General features: G+C 37.5%; 1 protein-coding gene across 2 annotated transcripts in view; it reads left to right on the top strand.

The window, feature by feature from the left end:
* The window catches only part of NCAPG2 (non-SMC condensin II complex subunit G2), a 107,078-nt gene extending 92,142 nt beyond the window's left edge, over window positions 1–14,936 (top strand). For both annotated transcript variants that reach the window (XM_058297619.1, XM_071215384.1), the window contains exon 29: window positions 14,341–14,936. In XM_058297619.1, coding sequence (XP_058153602.1) covers window positions 14,341–14,392 — 52 coding nt within the window. In that variant the 3' untranslated portion in view covers window positions 14,393–14,936. The remainder of the gene's footprint in view (window positions 1–14,340) is intronic.
* The last annotated feature ends 11,531 nt before the right edge of the window (window positions 14,937–26,467 follow it).

Raw genomic sequence — 26,467 nt, 5'->3', positions numbered from 1 at the left:
CTGTGTCCATTCACTGTGGGCCAGCTGACATGGGTCAGTTTTCTTTGGGTTAGTATTTACATGTTTTACATGTTATCTTTTTTTCTGTGTTTTATCAGGTCTTGGTCAGGGAGAGAAACCACATAATGATTTGAACAGGTGAAAGAATTATTAGCAAGGAACTGGAGTAGTAGAAAATATACTAGTGGGAGTTAAAGAGAATTTTAAACAGTACAGGCATACCTTGCTTTATTGTGTTTTGCAGATACTGCATTTTTTATGTCTTAAGTCTGTAAGTGCCAGTTTTCCAATAGCATTTGCTCACTTTGTGTCTCTGTCACATTTTTGTAATTCTTGCAATATTTTAGTGTTTTCATTATTAAATCTTTTATGGTAATCTGTGACCAGTGATCTTTGGGGTTCCTATTGTAATTGTTCTGGGGTGTCACACACTGTGTTCACCTAAGACAGTGAAAAAAATTGATAAATGTTGTATGTATTCTGACTGTTCTACCAGCAGCCCATTCCTCCATCTTTCTCCCTTTCCTCAAGCCTCTGTTCCCTGGCATACAATAATATTGACATTAGGTCAATTAATAACCCTCAGTGGCCTCTAAGAATTCAAGTGAAAGGAAAAGTTCCATATCTCAATTTAAATTAAAAGCTAGAAATGAATAAATTAGTGAGGAAGGCATGTTGAAAGCCAATATAGGCCAAAAGCTGGGTCTCTTGTGCTAAACAGTTAGCCACGTTGGAGTGTAAAGGAAAAGTTCTTGAAGGAAATTAAAAGTACTACTCCACGGAAGCAGATGTGGCTCAAGTGATTGGGCTCCTTTCTACCATATGGGAGATCCTGGGTTCGGTTACTGGGGCCTTCTGTTGAATGTGAGCTGGCCTGCGCAGCAAGCTGATGCAACAAGATGATGCCATAAAAAAGAGACACAAATGAAAGACAATAAGAGACGTACAAACTGGGGAGCTGAGGTGGCTCAAGCAATTGTCTCTCTTCCACATTGGCAAGTCCCAGGATCGGTTCCTGGTGCCTCCTAAAGAGAAGACAAACAGACAGAAGACAAAAAAGAATGTGCAGTGAATGGATACAGAGGGCAGACAGCGGGCGCAAGCAGCAAGCAGGGGTGGGGGGCGGGTTAAAAAAAAAAAAAAGTGCTACTCCTGTGAACACAAATGATAAGAGAGCAAAATAGCCTTACTGCTGATACGGATAAAGTTTTAATGTCTGGAGAGAAGATCAAACCAGCCACTACATTCCCTTAAGCCAGAGCCCTAATCCAGAGCAAGACCCTAACTCTCTTCAATTCTTTGATGGCTGAGAGACCTTAGGGAACTGCAGAAGAAAAGTTTGAAGCTATCAGAGGTTGGTTCATGAAGTTTAAGGAAAGATGCCATTTTCAAAACATTTAAGTACAAGATGAAGCCGCAAGAGCTTATTTAGAAGCTTCAGCAAATTATGTAGAAGATCTAGCTAAGATAATTGATGAAGGTGGTTAGACTAAACAGCAGATTTTTAGTGTAGATGAAAGAGCCTTCTATTGGAAGATGTTGCCGTCTAGGCCTTTCATACCTAGAAAGGAGAACTCAGTACCTAGATGCAAAACTTCAAAGGATAGGCTGACTCTTATTTGGGGCTAATATAGCTGGTGACTTTCACTTGAAGCCAGTGCTCTGTCTGTGCTCTATAGATGGAGCAACAAAGCCTGGGTAACAGAACATCTATTTTTAACATGATTTATTGAATATTTTAAGCCCACTGTTGAGACCTACTGCTTAGGAAAAAAGATTAATTTTGAAGTATAACTGCTTATTGACAATACACCTTGTTACTCTGATGGAGATGTACAATGAGGTTGTTTTCTTGCCTGCGAATACAACATCCATTCTGCAGTCCATGGATCAAGGAATCATTTTGACTTTCAGGTCTCATTATTTAGGAAATAAATTTCATAAGGCTGTAGCTACCATATAGTGATTCCTCTGGTGGATCTGTGCAAAGTAAATTAAAAACCTTCTGGAAAGGATTCATCATTTTAGGTGCCAATAAGAACATTTGTGATTCATGGGAGGAGGTCAAAATATCAACATGAACAGGTGTTTGGAAGAAGTTGATTTCAACCCCCATGGGTGCTTCTGAGGGGTTCAAGATTTCAGTGGAGGAAGTAACTGTAGATGTGGTAGAAATACCAAGAGAACCAGAAATAGAATTGGAGCTTAGAGATGGACTGAGTTGTTGTAATCTCACGATAAAAGTTGCATGGATGAGAAGTTGCTTCTTATGGATGAACAAAGAAAGTGGTTCCTTGAGATGGAATCTACTCCTGGTGAAGATGCTGTGAACATGTTGAAATGACAACAAAGGATTTAGAATATTACATAAATCTAGTTGATAAAGCAGTGGTAGGGTTTGAGAGTATTGGCTCCAATTTTGAGAAACAGTCTGTTGGTAAAATGCTATCAAACATTATTACATGCTACAGAGAAATCTTTTATGAGTCAGTCAACACAGCAGACTTCATTGTTGTTTTATTTTAAGAAGTTACCACAGCCACCCCACCTTCAGCAACCACCACCCTGACCACTCAGCAGCCATCAACACGGAAGAAGACCCTCTATCAACAAAAATATTATGACTCCCTGAAAGCTCAGATGTTTACCATTTTTTAGCCAAGTACTTTAAATTAAGGTGTGCACATTGCTTTTTAAAGATAAAATGCTTTTGCATACTTAACAGGTGACAGTGTAGTGTATACACGCCTTTTCTATTTACTGGGAAACCAAAAACTTTGTGTGACTTGTTCATTATGATGCTTGCTTTATTGTCATGGTCTAGAACCGAGCCTGCAATATCGTCTAGGTATGTCTGTAAGGAGTAGCAAATATAAGGGGCAACCTGAATTCCTAGGGTGAGATAAGCACCTGAGGAAGACCTATTCCCCTACCTTGTCTCTCCCACCCCTGGCTGAGAGCCAGATCTTGGAAAGGGCATAATTTTGACTCCCTGCTTGAAGGAGAGAGTCATTGAGGGGACTTGTGGGAATTACTGGGAATTTGGGATGTTAGGGGAGGCAATCCACAGGGAGGTGCTATGCCTCTGCTTGTTAGAAGTTAGGGGAAGCTGGGGGCTGCTCTGTGTTGCTGTGCCAAAGCTGCCCAAGTCAAGCACTGGAGATAGCATGGTGTGGCCAAACGTTGCTGGGCTCTGCAGGAACCTGATTGGAGAGCCCCTGCAGACCCAGCAGTAGAGAAGAAAATTTGTGTTCTGCCGGAGCTGGAAACCCTTTCTCCTGCAGTGTCCCTCCATTGCCCTCTGCTGGCAATACTTAACTTATTGCCTTGACGAAACAGATAAACTTGGCTCTATAAAGTTGATGGCCGTACCAAGGTTGTGTGTGAAGAGAATGTATTTAGTTATGTATTTTATTCTAGAAACCACTGAATATTTACTATGCAAATTTTAATGAAGTTAAAATTTAAAACTATATCTAAACAAGAAACTCAGCTAACTCATATCATAGTCTCAATTTATTTCTAAGTATGAGGGGAAAAGTGAAGTAACAGTGATTTTTTTACTTAAACTGAGAAGTATTTATTTATACATTTCAGAAAACATATGGTAGTTTTTTCCCCAGCAACAAATTACTAAATAAAATCAGAATTACAAGCTATACAAATTATAGGTTACTTTCATAAGACATAGTAACATAGTAACAATCTCAAAAGTCCAAGCATTTTACAAGATGTCTTTGCTAGAAATAATATTTGCAAGGACAGATTTTTCTTTGGATATAGAGAATGGTATGCATTTTTCTGAAGATAAAAGGAAAGAGGGACATTTGCACCTTATTAGAGATTTCTTTCATTTTCACATGCACATAGTTTCAAAGTAAGTACTTGAATTATGCTATTTAGCATTGAGAGAAAAAAAGTCTTGAAAAGTTTAAAATTTAAAATATGGAAAAGAAAATGACATTAACAGAATGTGAACATTGGACATGTAATGTTTTGTTTCTGTAGCACTTCCACAACTATGTGTTAATTCTACAACATGTGCCATCCTCTCTACTAAATTGATACACACAATGGAAAACAAAAGTATTTCCTTTTAAGGAGGAAAAATCCTAAAAAAAAAAAAAATAGAGTCTGAAATATTGGCTTCTTGCTTAAATGTGCAAAGAGCAACTGTAGAGGAGACAGTGTCTGAAAAATCAGTCTAATGGAAGGTAATTAGAATTTAAGGCTATATTTTAAAACGCCATTGGTTTAATGTTGGACTTGACATTAAAGCATTAAAGCAAGTAAACATCTTTAAAACTCTGAGTTCCCTTTGGTACAATTAATATTTTAGGCAATGGAGCATTAATTTAGAAGTGAAGGTTTTCTTAACAACTAATGTGGTTTTCTCTTCTGCAGAGTAAGCATTTTGTTGACCAGTCTGTTTGGTGCTAAATTAAAAATGCATTCATTGCACTTTAATCTGTTTCCCAGGAATACACACTGTAAATTGAATGTATTTTCTCAGGAGGAACAACATGCATTTGCCAGTATACTAGTGCATTTATATGTCAAGTATGCTATATTCATTACTTTCAGGAAACATACAAAGATAGCAATAAATGTGTAATTTGAGGTTAGAGACATATAAGTATTTTCTAATATTTTTTAAGGTTTGAGTTACATCATGAATTTTTTCCACTGGGTAAATGAACTGTAATCATATTACAAGCAATTTATTTGCCAATATTAATTACACTCTTTATATAGGTAACTTTAATAGTATTATAATGCAGTCACCTATCTTAAGCCTGTTATTAGGTCGTGAAGGAAAGGAATACTCCCTGAAAAAAATCGGCCTCTTTTTTCATCAAACACATTTCCATTTTATTCTGGCGTGTGTTAATTTATAGTGGGTTGTTTTTTGTTTTGAAAGAACTTTGGACCTGGATGCATTTTTATAGCTTATTTAAAAGCATGTGTCGGTGACGGACTTGGCCCAGTGGTTAGGGCGTCCGTCTACCACATGGGAGGTCCGTGGTTCAAATCCGGGCCCTCCTTGACCCGTGTGGAGCTGGCCCATGCGCAGTGCTGATGCGCGCAAGGAGTGCTGTGCTATACAGGGGTGTCCCCTGCTTAGGGGAGCCCCACACGCAAGGAGTGCACTCCGTAAGGAGAGCCGCCCAGCACGAAAGAAAGTGCAGCCTGCCCAGGAATGGCACCACACACATGGAGAGCTGACACAAGAAGATGATGCAACAAAAAGAAACAGAGATTCCCGTGCCGCTGACAACAACAGAAGCGGCAAAGAAGACACAGCAAATAGACAAAGAGAAAAGACAACTGGGGTAGGGGGAGGGAAAAGGGAGAGAAATAAATAAATCTTTAAAAAAAAAAAGATCTTCCTCATTTAAAAATAAATAAATAAATATAAGCATGTACCTAGATCATCATCACTACCCCATGGAACTTGATGTAGATAATTCAAAGCTATGCATAAATAAAACCATTATTTTATATGAACATACCTTTCTCTTTACCTTATTAATTTATTTCCTCAAAATTAATTTTATCTTGCCTTTCTAGGAGCAGTGGTAGAGTTGGAGAAAACCAGCATGTGATTATAACTTGACATTAATAGATAATAGAAACTAATGATAGATTAAATTTTCCATACTTTGTATTTGACATATTTTGAAAGATTTTTAGAGCTGAGATGGACTTACAGGTCATGTGATCCAAATCCCTTGTTACAGATGAGGAGAGCCTAAAATTCCATGTTTCATTCATTTTTCTCTTTAATATCCCTTATTTTTCTAGTTTGCATATAGTATACAACCCTTGTTCCAGGTAAATAGAAGAATGAATAAATTTCATGTATAGTAGAATATCTTTTTTTTTAGCATTCAAGACCTTTAGAATAGTTAGGAGCCAAGCCAGCCTGGCTTTTAATCCAAATTCTGCCTTTTATCTTCACTCTTCTCAGCCTGAGTGTACTTATCTGTTAAAGGGAAAATATAACAATACCTTACACAATCCAGTATGTCCTAATATAGTGCTTGGTTTAGAGATGAATAATAAATAATCATTATTTTTGCTATTCTGGGCATGTTAAAGTGATTAGATGCTTACTGTATAGTTAATAAATACTTTTGCCAAGGTAGCCTAAAATTTTTCTCTTTACTTTTTTAGCAACACGTTTTTAAAAAATTTTTTGTTAGAGAAGTTGTGAGTTTACAAAACAGTCATAACACATAGGATTCCCATATACCACCCCACCACCAATATGTTGCATTATTGTGGAATATTTGTTAAAATTGATAAAAGAATATTCAAATGTTACTACTAACTATAGTCTATAGCTTACATTAGGTGTATTTTCCCCAAAAACCACCTTATTGTTATTTCCATGATTTAGTATTGTATATTTGTTATAATTCATGTAAGAATGTTCTCATATTTGTATTGTTAACCACAATCCATCATCCACCACAGGGTTCACTGTGTTATACACTACCATGCCTTGTACAGTCCATTAAAAGTGTATGCTCAATGGCTCTCAGTTTCATCAAAGCGTTGTATTGTCATCACCTGTTCATTTTAGACCGTTTTCATTACTCTAAAAAGAAAAATCCCTTACCCTTTTTACCACCCTATTGTTGACCCTTAGCATTGGTACTGCCATTGATGCAAAAATGTTACATTACTGTTAACTATAGTTCATAAGTTACATTAGTTGTAGTTTTCCCATGTATCATCATATCCTTTTTTTTCTTTCCACTAATTTTTTAGATCAATTTTTTGAAACATTCATGAACTATACCCATCTAAAGTATACAATCAATGGCATTGTATAATCATAGAGTTATGCATTCATCACTGCATTAAAAATTAGAGCATTTTCATTACTTCAAAAAGAAAATCCCCCTAACCCCTTAATATTCACCTTCCAACAATTTCTATTCTTCCCCTGCCATACATATCTGCTAATCTATTTCTGTCTCTCTAAATTTATTTGTATTTACATTTTGTATAGGTGGAGTCTAACAATTTATAGTACTTTTCATCTAGTTTCTTTCACTTACCACCTTTTTTTTTTAACCATTGATGGAAGAATAGTAAAATATTGCTGTGTCTTATAATCCATAGTTTGCTTTGGTTATCTTTTTACCCAAATATCACCCCCTTATTACAACTTGTAACATTAATGTACATTTGTTATGTTTTAGAGAAAACCCTTCTTATATATGCACTGTTACCCATGTTTCATTTTTTAGCTCTCCTTTTAGTGATATGCACAACCTTAGACTTTCCCTTTCAACCACTATTATACCTAAATATTAGCACTTCTAATTAAAAAACACTATAATGTTCTTTCAGCATTTCTACCCATTTCTGTACATTACAAACAGCTTTTTTAAAAAATAATGGCCATTCTATAAGGTATGAAATGGTATCTTCTTGTTTTGATCTGCATTTCCCTAATAGCTAATGATGTTGAGCACTTTTTCATGTGCTTTTTGGCCATTTGTATTTCCTCTTTGAAGAAATTATCTATTCAAGTCTTTTCCCATTTTTAAATTGGATTGCTTGTCTTTCTATCATTGAGTTGTATGTTCTCTTTGTATAACATGGATATCAAAATCTTTTTGGATATGTGCTTTCCAAATACCTTCTCCCATTGAGCAGGCTGCCTTTTTACTTTCTTAACAAGATCTTTTGAAGCACAAAAGTTTAATTTTGAGGAGGTCCCATTTATCTGTTTTTTCTTTTGTTGTCCATGCTTTGGGTATGAGTCATTTCTAAGAAGCCACCTTCTACTACCAAATCTTCAAGAGGTTTTCTTACATTATCTTGAGGAGTTTTATAGTGCTGGCTTTTATGTTTAGGTCTTTGATCCATTTTGAGTTGATTCTTGCATAGGGAGTGAGATAGGGGTCCTTGTTCATTCTTTTGGTTATGGATATCCAGTTCTCACAGTACTTCCCAGTTTGTTGAAGAGACTGTTCTGACCCAGTAAAATGGATTTGGTAGGCTTGTCAAAAATCAGTTGACCACATAGATTAGTGCCTATTTCTGAACTCTTCATTTCAATTACATTGATCAATGTATCTGTCTTTATGTAACTGTCATAGCTTTGTAATATGCTTTAAGGTCAGGAAGTGTGAGTCTTCTGACTTTGGTCTTCTTTTCTTTAGGATGTTTTTGGCTATTTGGGGCCCCTTTCTCTTCAAAATACATTTGGTAATTGCTTTTTCTATTTTGGTAAAGTCAGCTGTTGGAATTTTGATAGGGATCGTGTGTTGAATCTGTAAGTCAGTTTGGGTAAAATTGACATCTTACCAATATTTAATCTTCTAATCCATGAATAGAAAACATCTTTCCATTTGTTTAGGTCTTTCTTGATTTCTTTTAGCACTGCTTTGTAGTTTTCTGATTATATCCCTGGTTAAATTAATTCCTAGATATTTCTTTTTGTTGCTATTGTAAATGGAATTTTTTTCTTAATTTCCTCCATTGATTGTTCATTACTAGTGTATAAAAACACTATGATTTTTGCTTGTTGATCTTATATTCTGCCACTTTGCTGAACTTACTTATTTGCTCTAATAGCTTTATTGAGATATTTCGGAATTTTCTAAATAGAGGATTATTTCATCTGCAAACATTGACAGTTTTACTTCCTGTTTTCCAATTTGGATGCACTTTCTTTCTTTTTCTTGCCTAATTGCTCTGGTTAGAATTTTCGAGCACAATTTAGAATAACAGTGGTGACAGTGGGCATCCTTGTCTTGTTCCTGATCTTAGAGGGAACGTTTTCGACCTTTCCCCACTTTGTATGATGTTGGCTGTAGGTTTTGTGCCCTGTATAATGTTAAGGAATTTTCTTTTTATTCTTCTCTTTCAAAGTGTTTTTATCAAGAAAGAATGCTGGATTCCTGTCAAATGCCCTTTCTGCATCAATTAAGATGATCATGTTTTTTTCCCCCTTTGATTTGTTAATGTGGTGTATTACATTAATTGATTTTCTTGTGTTGAACCACCCTTACATACCAGGAATAAAATCCATTTGATTGTTGTATATAATTCTTTTAATATGCTGAATTCAGATTGCAAGTATTTTGTTGAGAATTTTTGCATCTGTATTCATTAGAGAGGTCTGTAATAGCCTGTTCTTGTAGTATCTTTATCTGGTTTGGATATTAGGATGATGTTGGCTTCATAAAATGTGTTGTATAATTTTCCCTTCTTCAATTTTTTGGAAGAGATTAATCAAGACTGGTATTGTTTCTCACAATGCTTGGTGTAGAGTTCACCTGTGAAGCCATCTTGTCTTGGACATCTTTGTTAGGAGATTTTTGAGGACTGTTTCAACCTCTTGTGATTGGTTTATCGAGGTCTAGTATTTCTTTTAGGGTCAAGGTAGGTTGTTCATGTCTAGGAATTTGTCTGTTTCATCTCTGTTGTCTAATTTATTGGCATATAGTTTTTCATAATATCCTTTTTGATTCTTTTTATTTTTCTGGTGGTAGTTATGTCCACCCTTTCATTCCTGATTTTATTTGAATCTTCTCTCTTCTTTGTTAGTCTAGCTAAGGATTTGTCAATTTTACTGATCTTCTCAAAGAACCATCTTCTGGTTTTGTTGATTCTCTCTATTGTTTTTTTGCTCTCAATTTCATTTATTTCTGCTGTAATCTTTATTTCTTTCATTTTGTTTGCTTTGGGATTAGTTTGTTTTTCTAGGTGTTTTTCAGGTCTTCCATTTGGTTTTTAATTTTAGCTCTTTCTAATCTAGGCATTTGGGGCTGTCATTTCTCTTTCAGCACTGTCTTCCATCCATAAGGTTTGATAAGTTGTTTTCTTGTTTATTTTCATTCATTTTGAGGTATTAATTTCTCTTGCAGTTTCTTCTTTGACCCACTGATTAAGAGTGTAATGTTTAGCCTCTATATTTGCAAATTACCCCCTTTCCCACCTATTAATGATTTCTTGCTTCATTTCATTATGATCATAGAAGGTGCTTTATATTATCTCAACTGTTTAAAATTTATTAAAACTTGTTTGGTGATCCAATATTTGTTCTGTCCTGGAGAAAGTTCCATGAGTACTTAAGAAGAATATATATCTTGCTGATCTGGTTGCAATGTTCTGTGTATATCAGGTCTAGCTCATTTATCATATTGTTCAGATTCTGTTTTCTTATTGTCTGTTTGTTCTATCTATTGATGGGAGTGTGGTATATTGAAGTCTCCAACTATTATTGTAGAGACATCTGTTTTTTCAGTTTGCCAGCATTTTGCCTCTTGTGTTTTGGGGCACCCTGGTTAGGTGCTGAAATATTTATGATTGCCTCATTTATTTATATATAATGTCCTTTTTTTTTTTTTTTTTTTTGGGTCTCATAACAGTTGTGCGTGTAAAGTATATTTTGTTCGATATTAGTATAGCTACCCCTGCTCTTTCTTTGGTTACTGTTTGCATGAAATATCTTTTCCCAACCTTTCATTTTCAGCCTGTTTTATCCTTGGTTCTAAGGTGAGTTTCTTTTAGACAGCATATGGATGACTTCATATTTTTTGATTCATTCAGTCAGCCTGTGTCTAACATTAATATTCAATGTTATTACTGTATTTTTATCATTTGACTTTCATATGTCATATCTTATTTTTGTCTGTCTTTTTACCCTTTTGGTTACTGTTTCTAATAGTCTTCATTTTTACACTCTCTGAGCCACTCTCTCATCTCTTCATTTCATTTCATGCTGTAGAATTCCCTTTAGCATTTCTTGTAAAACTGGCCTTTTGTTTATGAACTCTTCGTTTCTGCTTATCTCTGAATATTTTAAACTCACCCTTATTATTGAAGGACAATTTTCTCAGATAAAGAACACTGATTGGCAGTTTTTCTCCTTCAGTATCTTAAATATATCACACCACTGACTTCTTGCCTACAAGGTTTCTGATGAGAAATCCACACTGTCTTATTAGCCGTCCCTTGTATGTAATGAATCAGTTTTCTCTTGCTGCTTTCACAATTCCTCTTTATCCTTGGTATTTGACATTCTGAATAGTATGTGTCTTGGAATAGGTCTATTCAGATTTATTCTGTTTTGATTATGTTGTGCTTCTTGGATATGTATATTCATGTTTTTCATGAGAGTTGGGAAACTTTCAGCCATTATTTTCTCAAATACTTTTAGCTCCTCTTCCCTTCTCTTCTTCTGGAACTTCCATGATACATATGTTGGTGAACTTTGTGCTATCATTCAATTCCCTGAGCCCCTGCTCCAAGTTTTCCATTCTTTTCTCTGTCCTGTCTTCAGCTTCAGCCGTTTTGTCTTGTAATTTGCTAATACTTTCTTCTGTCATTTCAAATCTGTTTATGCTTTATATGTATTTTTAAATAAAATTTTATTCAAGTATATCATTCATACATGAACATATGTGGATATTTCTATTTATCCACATCCTTTCCAGCACTTATAGTTTTCTGTTTTCTCTAATCCCACTTCTGCTCAATCAGGCAGTTGCTAGAATTCTGAGGCAGTGGCCCTTGCATATACCCTGGCTTGCAGAGAGTTGTTGACTCCTGGGCAATTGGTTGACATTGGCCCTCATGAATCTCCTGGTCCCCCTACCCCTAGCTCCTAAAGAACTGACTTATGTGGGTGGTATCTTATTTATCACTGTGGCTTGGAGAATGAGGGAGCATAAAGACTTGTCCTGATGCCTCTTTAGAATATTGATGCCCTGCCTACTGCTGCAGTGATGGTCTGTATAGACCTTATCCTTCTTACCTTTCACCATCTTTGTGTCCACTTAAGACATCTAGTAAGGTTGCAAACAAAAATAACTACACACATAGAATGGCCTGCTCTAAGCAGTTAGAGAGAGAAGAAACAACCAATCACTTTTAATAAAATAACAGTGAGGGTAAGTCAGGCAATTAATGATGTGAGTTTGGGGGGAAAAAAGGTCAAGTTTAACCTCCAGAAGATCTCCTGGAACTGAAAACTGTTGTACTAAAACTTTCATGGATGAATTGGAGAACATGGCCAATGTTGAGACTAAGATTCCAAATGGCCTAAAGAATAAATTTGAAAAAGCTTAAAACAGAACAAAAATACTGATGAAGAGACATAATGAATATAGACATAGACTAGGAGACCTAATACGGAGAAGAGACAATAATTGAACAAAAAATAGAAGAAAAGTTCCCAGAACTGAAGAAATTCCTAAATCTAAATATTCTTTTTTTTCTTTCACTACATCCTGGATGGGATTGATGGGGGAAAAATCACTCCTATGTAAGTATGAATGAAAGTCCTAAATTTCCAAAGAAATTCTTAAAATATTTCTAGGTTTGTGCTGTCCACTATGGTAGCCACTCATCACATGTGATTTAGATTACACGTGGGGAAGCAGATATGGCTCAAGTGATACTGCCTACCATATGGGAGAACCTGGGTTCGATCCCTGGGGCCTCCTGGTGAGAAAGAAGAAGAGAAAGTGTGCCCACGTGGCAAGCTAGTGCCTGCATGGTGAGTCATGCAGCAAGGTGATGAGGCATCAGAAGAGACAAGGGGAGAGTCAAGGTGAAGCGCCACAGAAACCAGGAACTGAGGTGGCACAATTGACAGGGAACCTTTCTCCACATCAGGGGTCTCCAGGACTGAATCCCGATGAATCCTAGAGGAGAGAAAATGAGAAGAAAACACAGACAGCAAAAACAGCAGGACGGGAGAAGAGGAAGGGGAAAAATTTTTTTAATCTTTTTTTTTTTTTAAATAATAAATTATACATGTGATTTACATTATATTTCTATAGGACAGTGCTATTTTAGATAGAGCAAGTTAGTTTCAAAGGTAGAACATCAGAAATCAATCTTCTCATTGGCAACACACTGGATTCAAGAAGGCAATAAAACACAGTATGAGAATTTAAAACTTAGCTGAGTTATCTTTCAGCATGATAGGTAGATATTAGGTAGATAACTAGTTCAGAGATTAGTTTATCCACAAGTTCTCACTCGGGGAATACTTGGGAGAGGACTCTAGTCAAACAAAAATGCATTGAGAATATTTGAGTTATTGGAAGATAAAGGCGGGGGGGAGCATCAGGGTAATAGAGCAAAATAATTATGGGTGCTGGGGAAGATAAATTCTTATGTCATAATTTTCAGTCCGCTGTCCACCTGACTAGTTTAGATCAACATAAATAAAACTATTGAGTAAAAACGAGATGACTACTATAAAATCACTGCTAGATTAGTAAGTTTTATTAAATAGACCTTTATTTGTACAAAGAAGTTCAGTGACTTCTGTTTTGGTTTGGTTTTTTTTTTTTTTTTTTTTTTTTGTGAGTTAGGCCAGTAATTTATTCAGGTAGGGAGGGAAGAGAAATGAGAGAAAATAACAGAGCAGGGGTCCCAAGTAGTGAGGAAGGGAATGAAAAGGGATGAAGAGGGCTAATTTACAAGCTACAATTCCCCATTATAGATTCTAAGTCCCCAGGGTTACTTGCATGGCCACATGGCAGAGGAAAAATGACTAGAATGACACAAAGAGGGCAGGATAGGTCTGTAGGCCAAAAGAGCAAGGTGAGGGAAGCGAACTTGGCCCAGTGGTTAGGGCGTCCATCTACCACATAGGAGGTCCACGGTTCAAACCCCGGGCCTCCTTGACCCATGTAGAGCTGGCCCATGCGCAGTGCTGATGCGCGCAGGGAGTGCCCTGCCACGCAGGGGTGTCCCCCGCGAAGGGGAGCCCCACACGCAAGGAGTGTGCCCGTAAGGAGAGCCGCCCAGCGCGAAAGAAAGTGCAGCCTGCCCAGGAATGGCACCGCCCACACGGAGAGCTGACTCAACAAGATGACCCAACAAAAAGAAACACAGATTCCCATGCTGCTGACAACAACAGAAGCAGACAAGACGACGCAGCAAATAGACACACACAACAGACAACTGGGGCGGGAGGGGGGGATCGGGGGGAAGGGGAGATAAATAAATAAATCTTTAAAAAAAAAAGAGCAAGGTGAGAGCCAGTGACTTCTGTTATTCATAACCATGTTAATAATGGCCAACATTTGCTGAGATTTTACCCTCTAGATCCCATGCATTATGTCATATATCGTCTGAATATTACCTAATTTCAACCTTAATAATAACCCTGTGATAAAAGGTAGTTTTATTCCATTTTTCATGTGAGAAACAATTAGTGAAATAATTATAAATTATTTCAGATTTTTTAAAAATGCGTTTGGTTGGAAACTTTTTAGATTGTATTTTGTGGAAAAGTACAGTTGGATAATTAAATCACCTTTCTGTAGCTTATTATTTCTTTCTCTGTTTCAGATTTCTCTATGAATCGTCAAGAAGAACTTTGGGAGAACTTTTGAATTCATAACCAAGCAAACATCTTTGAACATGTAAAATAGAGCAAAAGGACTTAGATAAAATATTTGAAATGAATGTATATTTTCCTAATGTTTTTAACAGGGATGGGTGGGGTTTATTTTGGGGGAGGGGGTGAGTAGAAAACTCAGAAGTTCTTAAAATTTGACCAGTACCTACACAAATAATATATTTAATGTATAGAAGCCCAGGTACCAATAGTACTGATTTCAATGGTGCAAAGAAAAAGAAAAAAGAAATTTTCATACCAAACTTGGTTGTTTTTAAAATGATACCCACATATACAGAAAATATTGCTTGTGAGCTGTAACTAATAAAACCATGGCAACAACTATTTGTATATTCTATTTTAAAATGTCAATATGAATTTTAAGGGTAAAAATAAATGTCATTTGTTCTAAATCTATTTTGTACACAGAAACCAAAATAGTATAGCAAAGGTAGTGTGGCCAATGCTTGGTGCACAAGAGATGAACCTCAGGAACAACTCTTTAATTTTGTTACTGGACAATAAAGTTGAACATGGTAACATTTTATTGTATGGTCTTCTTTTCTGATCTTAATGTTGTCTTTGTTGGATGTTGAGATTTGGTTCCTGTGGCTATAAACCTGAATAGCAAAGAAATTTAAGTAGCTGAGCCGGAAGCATTTCTCTGTGCGTTTTTCTTTCCTCTTTGAGAGCAGTCACAGTTACAGAGGAAAAGGCAGGTAGGTGCCAAGGTGCTGGAGGATGAGTCCCTAGATTTTCCCCTGGATATCTCCTGTGACCCCCCATCACCCTCCTTGTGGTTACCAATTGATCTCTGTGTTCATATAGTTATTGGCGGTCACAGGTCCTGAAGATGGCAGATTCTGCAACATGTGGGTCCCAGTAGCCACCTTACAACAGATGGAAAATTAGTGCTATTTTAATCACATGCTGATTCTGACTCTTATTCTATCCTCAGCCCTTATGCAAAAAAGAATAATTCACCTTTGCTTTTGTTTGGCAAGGGACCTCATAGGTAGTATTAAGTCCTTTAGGATGTAAATACTGACAGATTGTCTTTTTGTGATTTTCCTGTCTATTGATGGTACTTAACTGGATCTATTAATTCATAAAGGGTTGTAAAAGCTAATACTTGGGAAGTGGATATGACTCAACAGATAGAGCATCCGCCTACCATGTAGGAGGTCCAAGGGTTTGATACCCAGGGCCTCCTGGCTTGTGTGGTGAGCTGGCCCACGCACAGTACTGCTGTGGACAAGAAGTGCCAGCCCGAACAGGGATGCCCCCACGTAAGGGTGCCCCCCATGCAAGGAGTGGCCCCTGTGCAAGGAGAGCCGCCCCTCGTGAAACCACAGCCCGCCCAGGAGTGGTGCCACACGCATGGAGAGCTGACGTAGCAAGGTGACGAAACAAAAAGAGACACAAGATCCCCAGTGGCGCCTGATAAGAATACAGGTGGACACAAAAGAACACACAGCGAATGGACACAGAGGGCAGACAACTGGCAGGGGTGGCGGGGTGGAGAGAAATCTTAAAAAAAAAAAAAAAGACAAAATAAAAGCTATTTTTTAATTACTCTTCTATCAGCTGGCATATTCAATTTAATTACTCTGCTGTATAGATTGTATAGGGAAGGAAGAAGATATGCTGGATTTTTGGTCATTTAGTGTCTTCTAAAAGTAACTAATGAGAATTTAGAAAATAATATCATGGACGTGTTAGAGTCCATTGCAGTTATTATCTTTATTGATGTTCAAATTTTCTGGCCAGTGAAAGTTTGTTCAAGTTTGCTTCTGAGTCCTTTAAATATGACCACAGTAGTATTTGATAGAGTCATGCTTTCTGGTACGACAAGTGTTTTCAGGCTTATTTTGTACATTTCCTGCACTAAATCTGGAATCAGCCATTTCTCTGAGGACTTCTTGTTGCTTTGAGTGGAAGATGATAGTTTGGAGACTAGAGCCTGGCCACTAGGAGTGTCATTACTAATAGACTGGTTGTGGTCATTGCTTCTAGGCCTTTTTAGTAACCAGAACTAGGATATAAACACATACCCACACATGTATTCACATACATCCTATATATGTCATACACGTATATGTTATCGTGATTCCACACTTCATTCTTACAATGCAAATTCGGGACTTCCGGATTTAACAACCTTGAGCTTATGTTTGTATATCCTTTCAACCAAGCCAAAAGCCTGAGCTCTCAGTAACACCAGAATGATTACTTATCTGGTTCAACCAATAGTACACTCACACTCATCTGAATAACAGTGCAAATGTTAACACCAACTATGATTCCTGAAATTGGAGCGGATGTGGCTCAAGTGGCTGGGCACCTGCCACCCACAAGGGAGGGCCTGGGTTCAGTCCCAGTGCCTCCTAAAGAAGATTAGCAGACAATGAGTAGACTGACAAGGGAGGCATGGAAAGGGAGGGGGGATTTTGTTGCAGTCCTTTTGATCTTAGGGTATATCCCAATAGGGGAGTATGAACAAAGTTCTTCCAGTGGCTATTTTCCTACCAACTGAATACATAATTAGATATTTATTTTTAATTTTACCATCAATTTTTAGGCTTTGCTTTACAAAATATTTCTATAATTTTACAATTATGTAAAGTATTTACATGGCATCAAAAGTCGAGTGTTTTCAAAACAAGGTATATTCAATCCATAAATTTAATTTTCAAAATAGGTAATTTTCAAAAGTATGGTTTACCCTATTAAAAATTAAGCAAATTTATATTATGCTGCTATCCCCCCTTTTAAGGCAGATTTGTAACATGTAATATATACTTTGCTTTTTAAACCTAATATCTTCTGGAAGTCACTTCAAAATAGAATATGGAGATATTCTTCATCCTTTTGCAGCTGCACTGTACTCCATTGTGTGCATGTAGCAAAATTCAACCAGTTCCTTGTTGAGATATTCTCAGGTTTCCAGACTTTTGCTATCAAAATAAGTACTTCAGTGAATAGCTTTGTACATATTTCTTTCTGCGCTTTTGCTGGTATATAATTGAGATAGATTACTAAAAGAAGGGCTGCTAGATGAAGTGATGAATGTACATGTGCTTTTGCTTATTGCCAAATTCCTGTTTGTAGAGGTTATACTATTTTGCCTCCCATCAGCACTATATGAGAACACTTGTTTTCTCTTAGCTTGCCAACATGGAATGTCATCAAAATTTTTATTTTTTTTGCCAATTTGATAGTGAGCAGTGGTTTTTTCAATTTGAGGTTCATTATGAGTGAGTCAGCTGTTCCTAAACAGACTTACAGACTCATTGATATTTTTAGCTCCAACTTTACCTCCATTTTCAGAGGCATTGGCTGATTCCAATTTCTGTGTCTTTTGTGGACTTCGTGGTATAAATCAAGTTTTTTTTCTTTGGTGGTGTAAATTGGTTTCCTCACTGCCAGGTTAGGATTTAGTTTTTTTGGGATATGCTAATACATCTCATTTTTCTGCTTCTATCACTTAAAATACAGGTACCATTGTCTTTTCTCCCACTTTACTCTTGTGGGTTTATACCTTTTAAAACAATTCCCCCCTCCCCGCTTTTTTTTTGCCTTAGTATAGTTTGGGGTGGTGGCAGTTTGAGATTATTTGTGAACCCCCCAAAAAGAAGGGTTGTGTTTGTAAACTGATCTGTTCCTCTGGGTGTGAGCGCCTTAGACTGTATTAGATTCACCTGAGATGTCTTTGGTTAAATTACCTGTTAAGATGAGGGTTTTCATTCAACCACGACAGTGGGACATGACTCAGGGTTAAGTCCCTGCCCCCTTGGTGGGCTGATATAAATGGACACTTAAGAAGACACATGGAAGAGGAGAGAGCTCTGTCATATTTGATCCTAGGACCCTGGGGAGAAATGAGCCATTCACCTGATAGTTTGCAGCTGAAGAGAACATGCAGCTGAGAAGGTCTGGAAAGAAGTGAGAGCTCTATGCCAGTCTGTTAAAGGAAGCCTTGAGAGATTAGCCCTTTGCCCACCTACAGCTGAGATTGGAAGAAGCTGGGCCCATGGAACCTATAGAGGAAGAAGGAAGGAGAGACCAGGAAAATATCATCCCCATCTTGCTTCAACACATGGCAAGAGACTGGTGAGAAAGAAGACTTGAGTTAGACTCTTTTGGGGCCTTGTAACTAAGCTTTTACCCCAAATACCCTTTATAAAATTCATCAGATTTCTGGTACTTTACTTCAGTACCCCTTTGGCTGACTAGGACAGGATTTGGTACTGAGAGTGGGGTACAATCAGATGCAATTACCAAAAATGCTGGAATGGTTTTATAAATAGGTTTGAGGAATTGTAAGATGTTTGATGGAAAAGGTTTTGAAGAGACTTGGTAGGAATATGAAGCCTAAAGTTATTTCTGAGAAATGATGAAACTGTTACTGGAAACCGAAGGAAAGGCGATAAGAGTTTTAAAGTTGCAGAGAACTTAGCAAGATTGACTCCTGATGTTATATGGAAGGCAGAATTTGAAAGTTATAAGCTATCCAAACTAAATGTGGAAAATGCAGCATGACTTCTTACAGCTCATAGTAAAATACTAGATGAAAGAGAGTCACTGAGAACTGAATTGCTGGTCACAAACCAGAAACTGATTCCAGAAATTCCAAGCCTTTGGAAATCAAGCCCCCAGATGATAGTGTCCCATTTGAGGAATTTACTAAACTTGGAATGCAAGTCAGGATTGAAAATGCAGTTATTCAGGAAACACTTGTGGAAAATCTTACTGTCTGATGGCTTGGACCCCTGCTTCATGCATGCTAAACCAACAAGTTTTTTGTGAGAGCTGTATGAACAAAACCACTGTCAGCCTGGACTAAAAGACACATGGAGGGAAGAGATGTAAGGGAAAATGGCTTTAAGAGGAAAACCATGGAAGCTGAGTTCTGGGATTAAGACATCGTGGGCCAAGAGAGGGACCCTACCTACTTGTACAGAGAGGGTGAGTTTGCCCTGGCATTTGAAGAGGCTTGATGTCCCAGCCCACTATTCAGGGATAGTTTTGCTGCCCCAGGCTACAGAGAGGGTGAAGCATTTTCCCCAAGTGTTGGGGAGACTGAAATAGCCATCCCTGTGCTCTGAGATGGTTGGGCCAGCTCCCCATTGATTAGGGAGGCCAGGTTGCCACCTCACTCTTCTGAGAAGGTTGCTGCCACCTTGCTGTATTACACTCTGGTGTAGAGTCTCACCAGAGTGGGAAAAGAGTGGCCATCCCAATATTTAAGAATTCTAGTTCCATTACAGCAGTTCCTACAGTAATATCTGGACTACAGAGAAGAGTAACCTCAGAGCTCTTCAGGGAAGATGGAGTTAGTCTTACAAATTTATTCCTCACAGTTCTGGTTAAAGCTGTCCTCTGGATATTCCTGGGGTGGGTGAGCAGGTCTTAAATGGTAAATCCATTTTAGCATTCCAATTTCTCTAAGACTTTGAATTCCCTCTACTATATATTGGGCATCTCAACCTTAGACAGTCCAGGCCATCTTTTGGTCCATGTTTCAGTAGCCACCCAAACAAACAAAGCTCTTTTTAATGCCTCGGGCTACAGTGTTGAATCCAGAATTTCTGCTTAGTGGTCCTATATCAATAAATTCAGCCTGATCCAACTTCATATTCCTTCCATCATTATTTATGTTCAATCCAGCCATCTTTAATCAGAGTTCAAAAGGAAAGTTTTTCTACTGTTAGCTGCCACAAGCTTCAGCAGTGCTTTATGGTTCGGAGAAAGGATAGAGTTTCCCATTCCTCATAACACATTTCAGTTATGTGTTGTTTCTCTTAGTTGACAACAGGATAAGTAAGTTGGGAGGATGCTTTGGTGGGGGAAGGGGTTTAATGATATTCCAGCCCTTTTCAATTAACCTGCTTCCTGAAAAGGATCCAAACTGCCCAATGAACTAGAAGTAAATTTTAACAATTTTAAATCTTCGTATTTTTTTTCTTTTTTCTTTTCCAATTTGAGATGTAAATTGCAAAAGAGAAAATTTGCAGAGTAGTAAGATAGAAACACACCATCACATGCAAGGGATGCCCAGTAAGAATTAGTGTAGATTTCTCATCAGAAACCATGGAGGCAAGCAGAGAGTGGTATGATACAATTAGAATACTAAAAGAAAAACTGCCAGCTGAGAATTCTTTATCCAGCAAAATTGTCCTTCAAATATAAAGGTGAGTTTAAAATATTCTCAAACAGAAACTAAGAGTTCATAAAAAAGAATCCATCTTTGCAGAAAATATTAAAGGAAGCCTTAGAGCCTGAAAGAAAAAGATAGGAAGAGATGCCTGGAGGAGAGTATAGAAGAAAGAATAGGGCGGCGGGCTTGGCCCAGTGGTTAGGGCGTCCGTCTACCACATGGGAGGTCCGTGGTTCAAACCCCGGACCTCCTCGACCCGTGTGGAGCTGGCCCATGCGCAGTGCTGATGTGCACAAGGAGTGCCCTGCCACCCAGGGGTGTCCCCCGCATAGGGGAGCCCCACGCGCAGGGAGTGCACCCGTGAGGAGAGCCGCCCAGCGCGAAAGAAAGTGCAGCCTGCCCAGGAATGGCGCTGCCCACACTTCCCATGCCGCTGACGACAACAGAAGCAGACAAAGAAACAAGATGCAGCAAAATAGACACAGAGAACAGACAACCGGGGAGGGGGAGGAATTAAATAAATCTTTAAAAAAAAAGAAGAAAGAATAGCAGAAAGCATAATCAATGAATAAAAAGACAGACAAAAATGAGATATGACATATGTATTAGTCAGCCAAAGGGGTACTGGTGCAAAATACTGGAAGTCAGTTGGTTTTTATAAAGCATATTTATTTGGGGTAGGAGCTTACAGATACCAGGCCAGAAATCATAGGTTACTTCCCTCACCAAAGTCTATTTTCATGTGTTGGAGCAAGATGGTTGCTGATGTCTGTGAGGGTTCAGTCTTCCTGGGCTCCTCTCTTCCCAGGACTTGCTTCTCTTTCCTCTGTGTGCTTACTTCCTGGGGCTCCAGCTTAAGACTTCAGCATCAAACTCCAACATCAAAATTCTAACATCAAAAACCTCCAGCATCAAAAAGCTCTAACTCTGTCCTTTGCCATGCCTTTATCTGCCTTTATCTGTGAGTCCCCACCCAACAAGGCACATTAGTTAATCAAGTAAACCTCTGAATCCAATATAATACAATATTCCCAGAGGAAAAGACCAGTTTACAAACATAATCTAATATTTCTTTTTGGAATTCATCAATAATATCAAACTACTACAACATATGAAAACCAAAGAACAAAATGGTGCAAGTAAATAATGCATTTACACTGATATCATTGAATATGAATGGACTAAACTCCCAAACCAAAAGGTATATGCTGACAGAACGGATAAAAAACAAAACAAAACATGAACCATCCATATGCTCCTTACAAGAGACTAGGCTTAGATCCAGGAATACAAACTGGCTGCAAGTTGAAGCTTGGAAAAGATATATTAATAAAAGGGACAATCCACCAGGAAGAAATAACAGTCATAAATATCTATGCACCAATCAGGGTACCCCAAAATATATGAGGCAAACTCTAGCAAAACTGAAGGGAGAGGGAAGCAGATGTGGCTCAAGCAATCAGGCTTCCATCGACCATATGAAATGTCCAGGGTTCAATTCCCAGGGCTACCCATGGATCTTTCTCCAGGACAGACCACATATTAGGTCAAAATACAGCATTCAATAAATACAAAAAGATTGAAATTATGCAAAGCACTTTCTCAGATCATAATGGAAATGAAAAATAGATGGGAAAGGGGAAATTTTACAGATGTGTAAAGGCTATACAATATGCTCCTAAACAAGCAGTGGGTTAAAGAAGAAATTGTATGTAAAATTAGTAAATATATTCAGATGAATGACTCCAAGAACACATTCTATCAAAACTTTTGGGACAGAGCAAAGGCAGTGTTGAGAGGAACATTGATAGCCCTAAATGCCTATTAAAAAAGAAGAGCTAAAATCAAAGATTCTAACTGAACAACTGGAGAAATTAGAAAAAGAGCAGTAAACCATTCCCAAAGCCAGCAGAAAGACGTAATAAAAATTAGAGCACAAATAAATGAAATCGAGAACAACCACCAAAAAAATAGTGAAAATCCATAATACCAAAAGCTAGTTCCTTGAGAAGAGCAATAAAATTGATAAACCCTTACCTAGACTAACAAAAAGAGAAGATGCAAATAAATATAATCAGAAATGAAAGGGGGGAAGTTACGATTGACCACACAGAAATAAAAAGGATCATAATAGGATATTATGAGAAAATGTATTGCCAACAAACTAGATAATCTAGATGAGATGGACAAATACACAGAAATGCACAAACAACCTAAACTGATGATACAAGAAATATAAGAACTTAACAAACCAGTCACATTTGAAGAGATAAAAAATCTCCCAGCAAAGAAAAGTCCAGGACCAGATGTCTTCACAAATGAATTCTACCAAGTATTTTGTAAATAATTAACACCAAACCTGTTTAAACTCTTCCAAAAAACTGAAGAAGAGTGAAAATTACCCAACACATTCCATTTAAAGCTACTTGAGCTAATAAATGAGTTCAGCAAAGGGTCAGGATTCAAGGTCAATATGTGAAAATCAATAAAGTTTCTTTACACTAATACTGAACAACCTGAGGGGTAAATCAGGAGGAAAGTTCCGTTTACAATACCAATAAAAAGACTCAAATACCTAGGAATCAATTTAACCAAAGAAGTACAGGACCTATACACAGAAAACTGCAAAACAATGCTAAAAGAAATCAATGAAAACCTAAGCAAACGGAAAGACATCCCATGTCCATGCATTGGAAGACTAAATATCATAAAGATGTTGATCCTACCTAAATTGATTTATAGACTCAATGCAGTACCAATCAAAATTCCAACAGCATACTTTACAAAAATAGAAAAGGCAATTACCAAATAGCCAAAAGCATTTTAAAAAAGAAGAGCGATGTGGGAGGAATTTCACTGCCTGACCTTGAAACATATTACAAACTACAGTGGTCAAAACAACTTGGTACTTGCATAGAGATAGACACATAGTTCAGTGGAATAGAATTGAGAGTCCAGAAATAAACCCTCACCTCTACTACCAATTGCTTTTTGGCAGACCTACCAAGTCCATGGTAACACCACAAAACAGTCTCTTCAATAATTGGTGTGGGGAAAACTGGGTATCTATAGCAAAAGAATAAAAGAGGACCCCTCTCTTACTTCCTATACAAGAATCAACTCAAAATGGATCAAAGACCAAAATATAAAAGCCAGGATCATAAAACTACTAGAAGAAAAGGTAGGGAAACATCTTAATGACCTTGTGGTAGGTGATGGTTTCTTGGACCTTATACCCAAAGCACGTGCAACAAAAGGAAAAATAGATAGATGGGACCTCCTCAAAATTAAACACTTTTGCACCTCAAAGGATTTTGTCAGAAGGGTGAAAAGGCAACTGTCTCAATCAGAGAAAATATTTGGAAATCACATTTTCAATAAGGGTTTAATATCCATGATACATAAAGAGATGTTACAACTCAACAATAAGACAAATGACCTGATTTAAAATTGGGCAAAAGACTTGAATAGACATTTGTCCAAAGAAGAAATACAGGGAAACAGACTTGGCCCAATGGATAGGGCATCCGCCTATCACATGGGAGGTCTGTGGTTCAAACCCCAGGCCTCCTTGACCCATGTGGAGCTGGCTCATGTGCAGTGCTGATGTGTGCAAGGAGTGCTATGCCATGCAGGGGTGTCCCCCGTGGGGGAGCTCCATGCGCAAGGAGTGCGCCCCATTAGGAGAGCCGCCCAGTGTGAAAGAAAGTGCAGCCTGCCCAAGAATGGCACCGCCCACACGGAGAGCTGACACAGCAAGATGATGCAACAAAAAGAAACACAGATTCCCGGTGCCGCTGATAAGGATAGAAGCGGTCACGTAAGAACACACAGTGAATGTACACAGACAGCAGGCAACTGGGTGGGGGGCGGAGAGGGGAGCGGGGAAGGGGAGAAAAATTAAAAAAAAAAAATCCTTAAAAAAAAAAAAGAAATACAAATAACAAAAAGAAGAAAAAATGTTCAACATCACTAATGATTAGGGAAATGCAAATATTAAAACTACAATGAGATATCATTTCACACCTATCAGATGGCCACTATTAAAAAGTGAACTGCAAGTGTTGGAGAGGATGCAGAGAGATAGGAACACTTATTCACTGTTAGCTGGAATGTAGAATGGCACAGCCACTGTGGAGGACTGTTTGGCAATTCCTAAAGAAGTTGAATATAGATTTGTCACATGACCCTGGGTTACCACACACAGTTACTAAGTATATATATATACTGTATATACTTAGAAGAACTGAGAGCAGTGACACAAACAGACATCTGCACACTGATGTTCATAGTGTCATTATTCACGATTTCCAAAAGTTGGAAACAACCCAGGTGTCCATCAACAGATGAATGGATAAACAAACTGTGGTGTGTTCATATGATGGAATATTATGCAGCTGTTAGGAGAAATGAAGTCATAGAGCATATGACAACATGGATGAACCTGGAGGAGATTCTGTTGAGTTAAGCAAGCCAGACAAAAAGGACAAATGCTGTATGATTGCACTATTATGAATTAAATATATTTTGAAACATATTGTACAATTCCATTTATATGAAATATAAATATAAATCAATTTTTGAAGAGGAAATTAGATTAATGGTTATATAGGGCTGGGGAAAGAATGCTAAGGGGTATGGAGTTTTTCTTTTTGGAGTAATGAAATTGTTGTAAAATTTTTTGTGGTGATGAATGCACAACATTGTGATTATACTAGAAGCCATTGATTATATACTTTTAATATATCGTATGGTATGTGAATATATCTCAAAACTGCTTAATAAATACATAAATAAGTAAGCAAGGATAGCCTGAAAACAGCAGCTATGTACAGCAGGGGAAATATATAGAGATGAGAGGTGAAAAATGTTTGTTTTTTGCTTATTATTATTATTATTGAAATAATGAAAATGCTCTAATAATGATTGAAGAGATGAATGCACAACTATGTGATTATACCAAATGCCATTGATTGCACACATTGGATGAATTATTTGCTTTATTAATATGTACAAATAAAATTGATTTGTAAAAAATAAAGTTTTACATAATCAGAAATGAAAGAAAAATTCCCATGTTTATGTTCCCTCAAAACAAATATAACTTGTTCCTCCAAAAATAAAATAAATGCAATTGAGTATCATAGGATTTAGTTTCAAAGGAAAAATATTCTCACTCTCTGAATTTATGTGACTTATGTTCAGTGTGTGTTTTACATATTTAACAAATGACTCTGTTACTGAGAAAGCCTTATAATCAATCTTCCAAAACCTTTTAGCTGATGGTCTACCTTTCTAATTCAGTTGTCTGTTCCACTGTTGTGTTACAAATAAGCACAATCTCTACTTCTTTTGTAATATGAGGTTGGATTACAATGAAAGAAAGCTTTGAGATCTTTGAAGGCCTTGTAAATACATATTGGTATTTTTATTTTGCTGTCCTCCCTATACTTTCAAAGATGGTATAGGAAAGATGTTGGTATACTCAGTCTTCCCATCCAAACACCATTGTTACTTCAATGACCAACACTGCCATTATATTTCCCTCACCTTCTGTTTTAGTTTGCCCATGGGCTGCCGATGTAAAGTACCAATAATCTGTTGGCTTTTATAAAGGATATATATTTTGGGTAAAAGTTTACAGTTCCAAGGTCATGAAAAGTCCAACTCAAGGCTCTTTAAGATGTGCTTTCTCACCCAAGTCAGCTGCCACATGTTGACACAAGATGGTGGGTGATCTCTCCTTGGTCTCTACTTCCCCTCTGGGCTCAGTTACTCTGCTTTCTTCCCGATTTCAGCTGCAATCTGTCATAGGGCTTGTCTCTTAGGACTTCCTATGTCAGTCTTGGCTCTTCTGCTGCCTTCCCAAGTTCAGCTGTAAGCTATAAGGCATATAGCAGGGCTGGTCTCTGCTTGAG

This window comes from Dasypus novemcinctus, chromosome 5 (assembly GCF_030445035.2).
Source record: "Dasypus novemcinctus isolate mDasNov1 chromosome 5, mDasNov1.1.hap2, whole genome shotgun sequence".
In the NCBI taxonomy this organism is placed as follows: Eukaryota; Metazoa; Chordata; class Mammalia; order Cingulata; family Dasypodidae; genus Dasypus; species Dasypus novemcinctus.
Note: the sequence above shows the minus strand (reverse complement) of the source record. Positions and strands in the feature narration are given on the sequence as shown.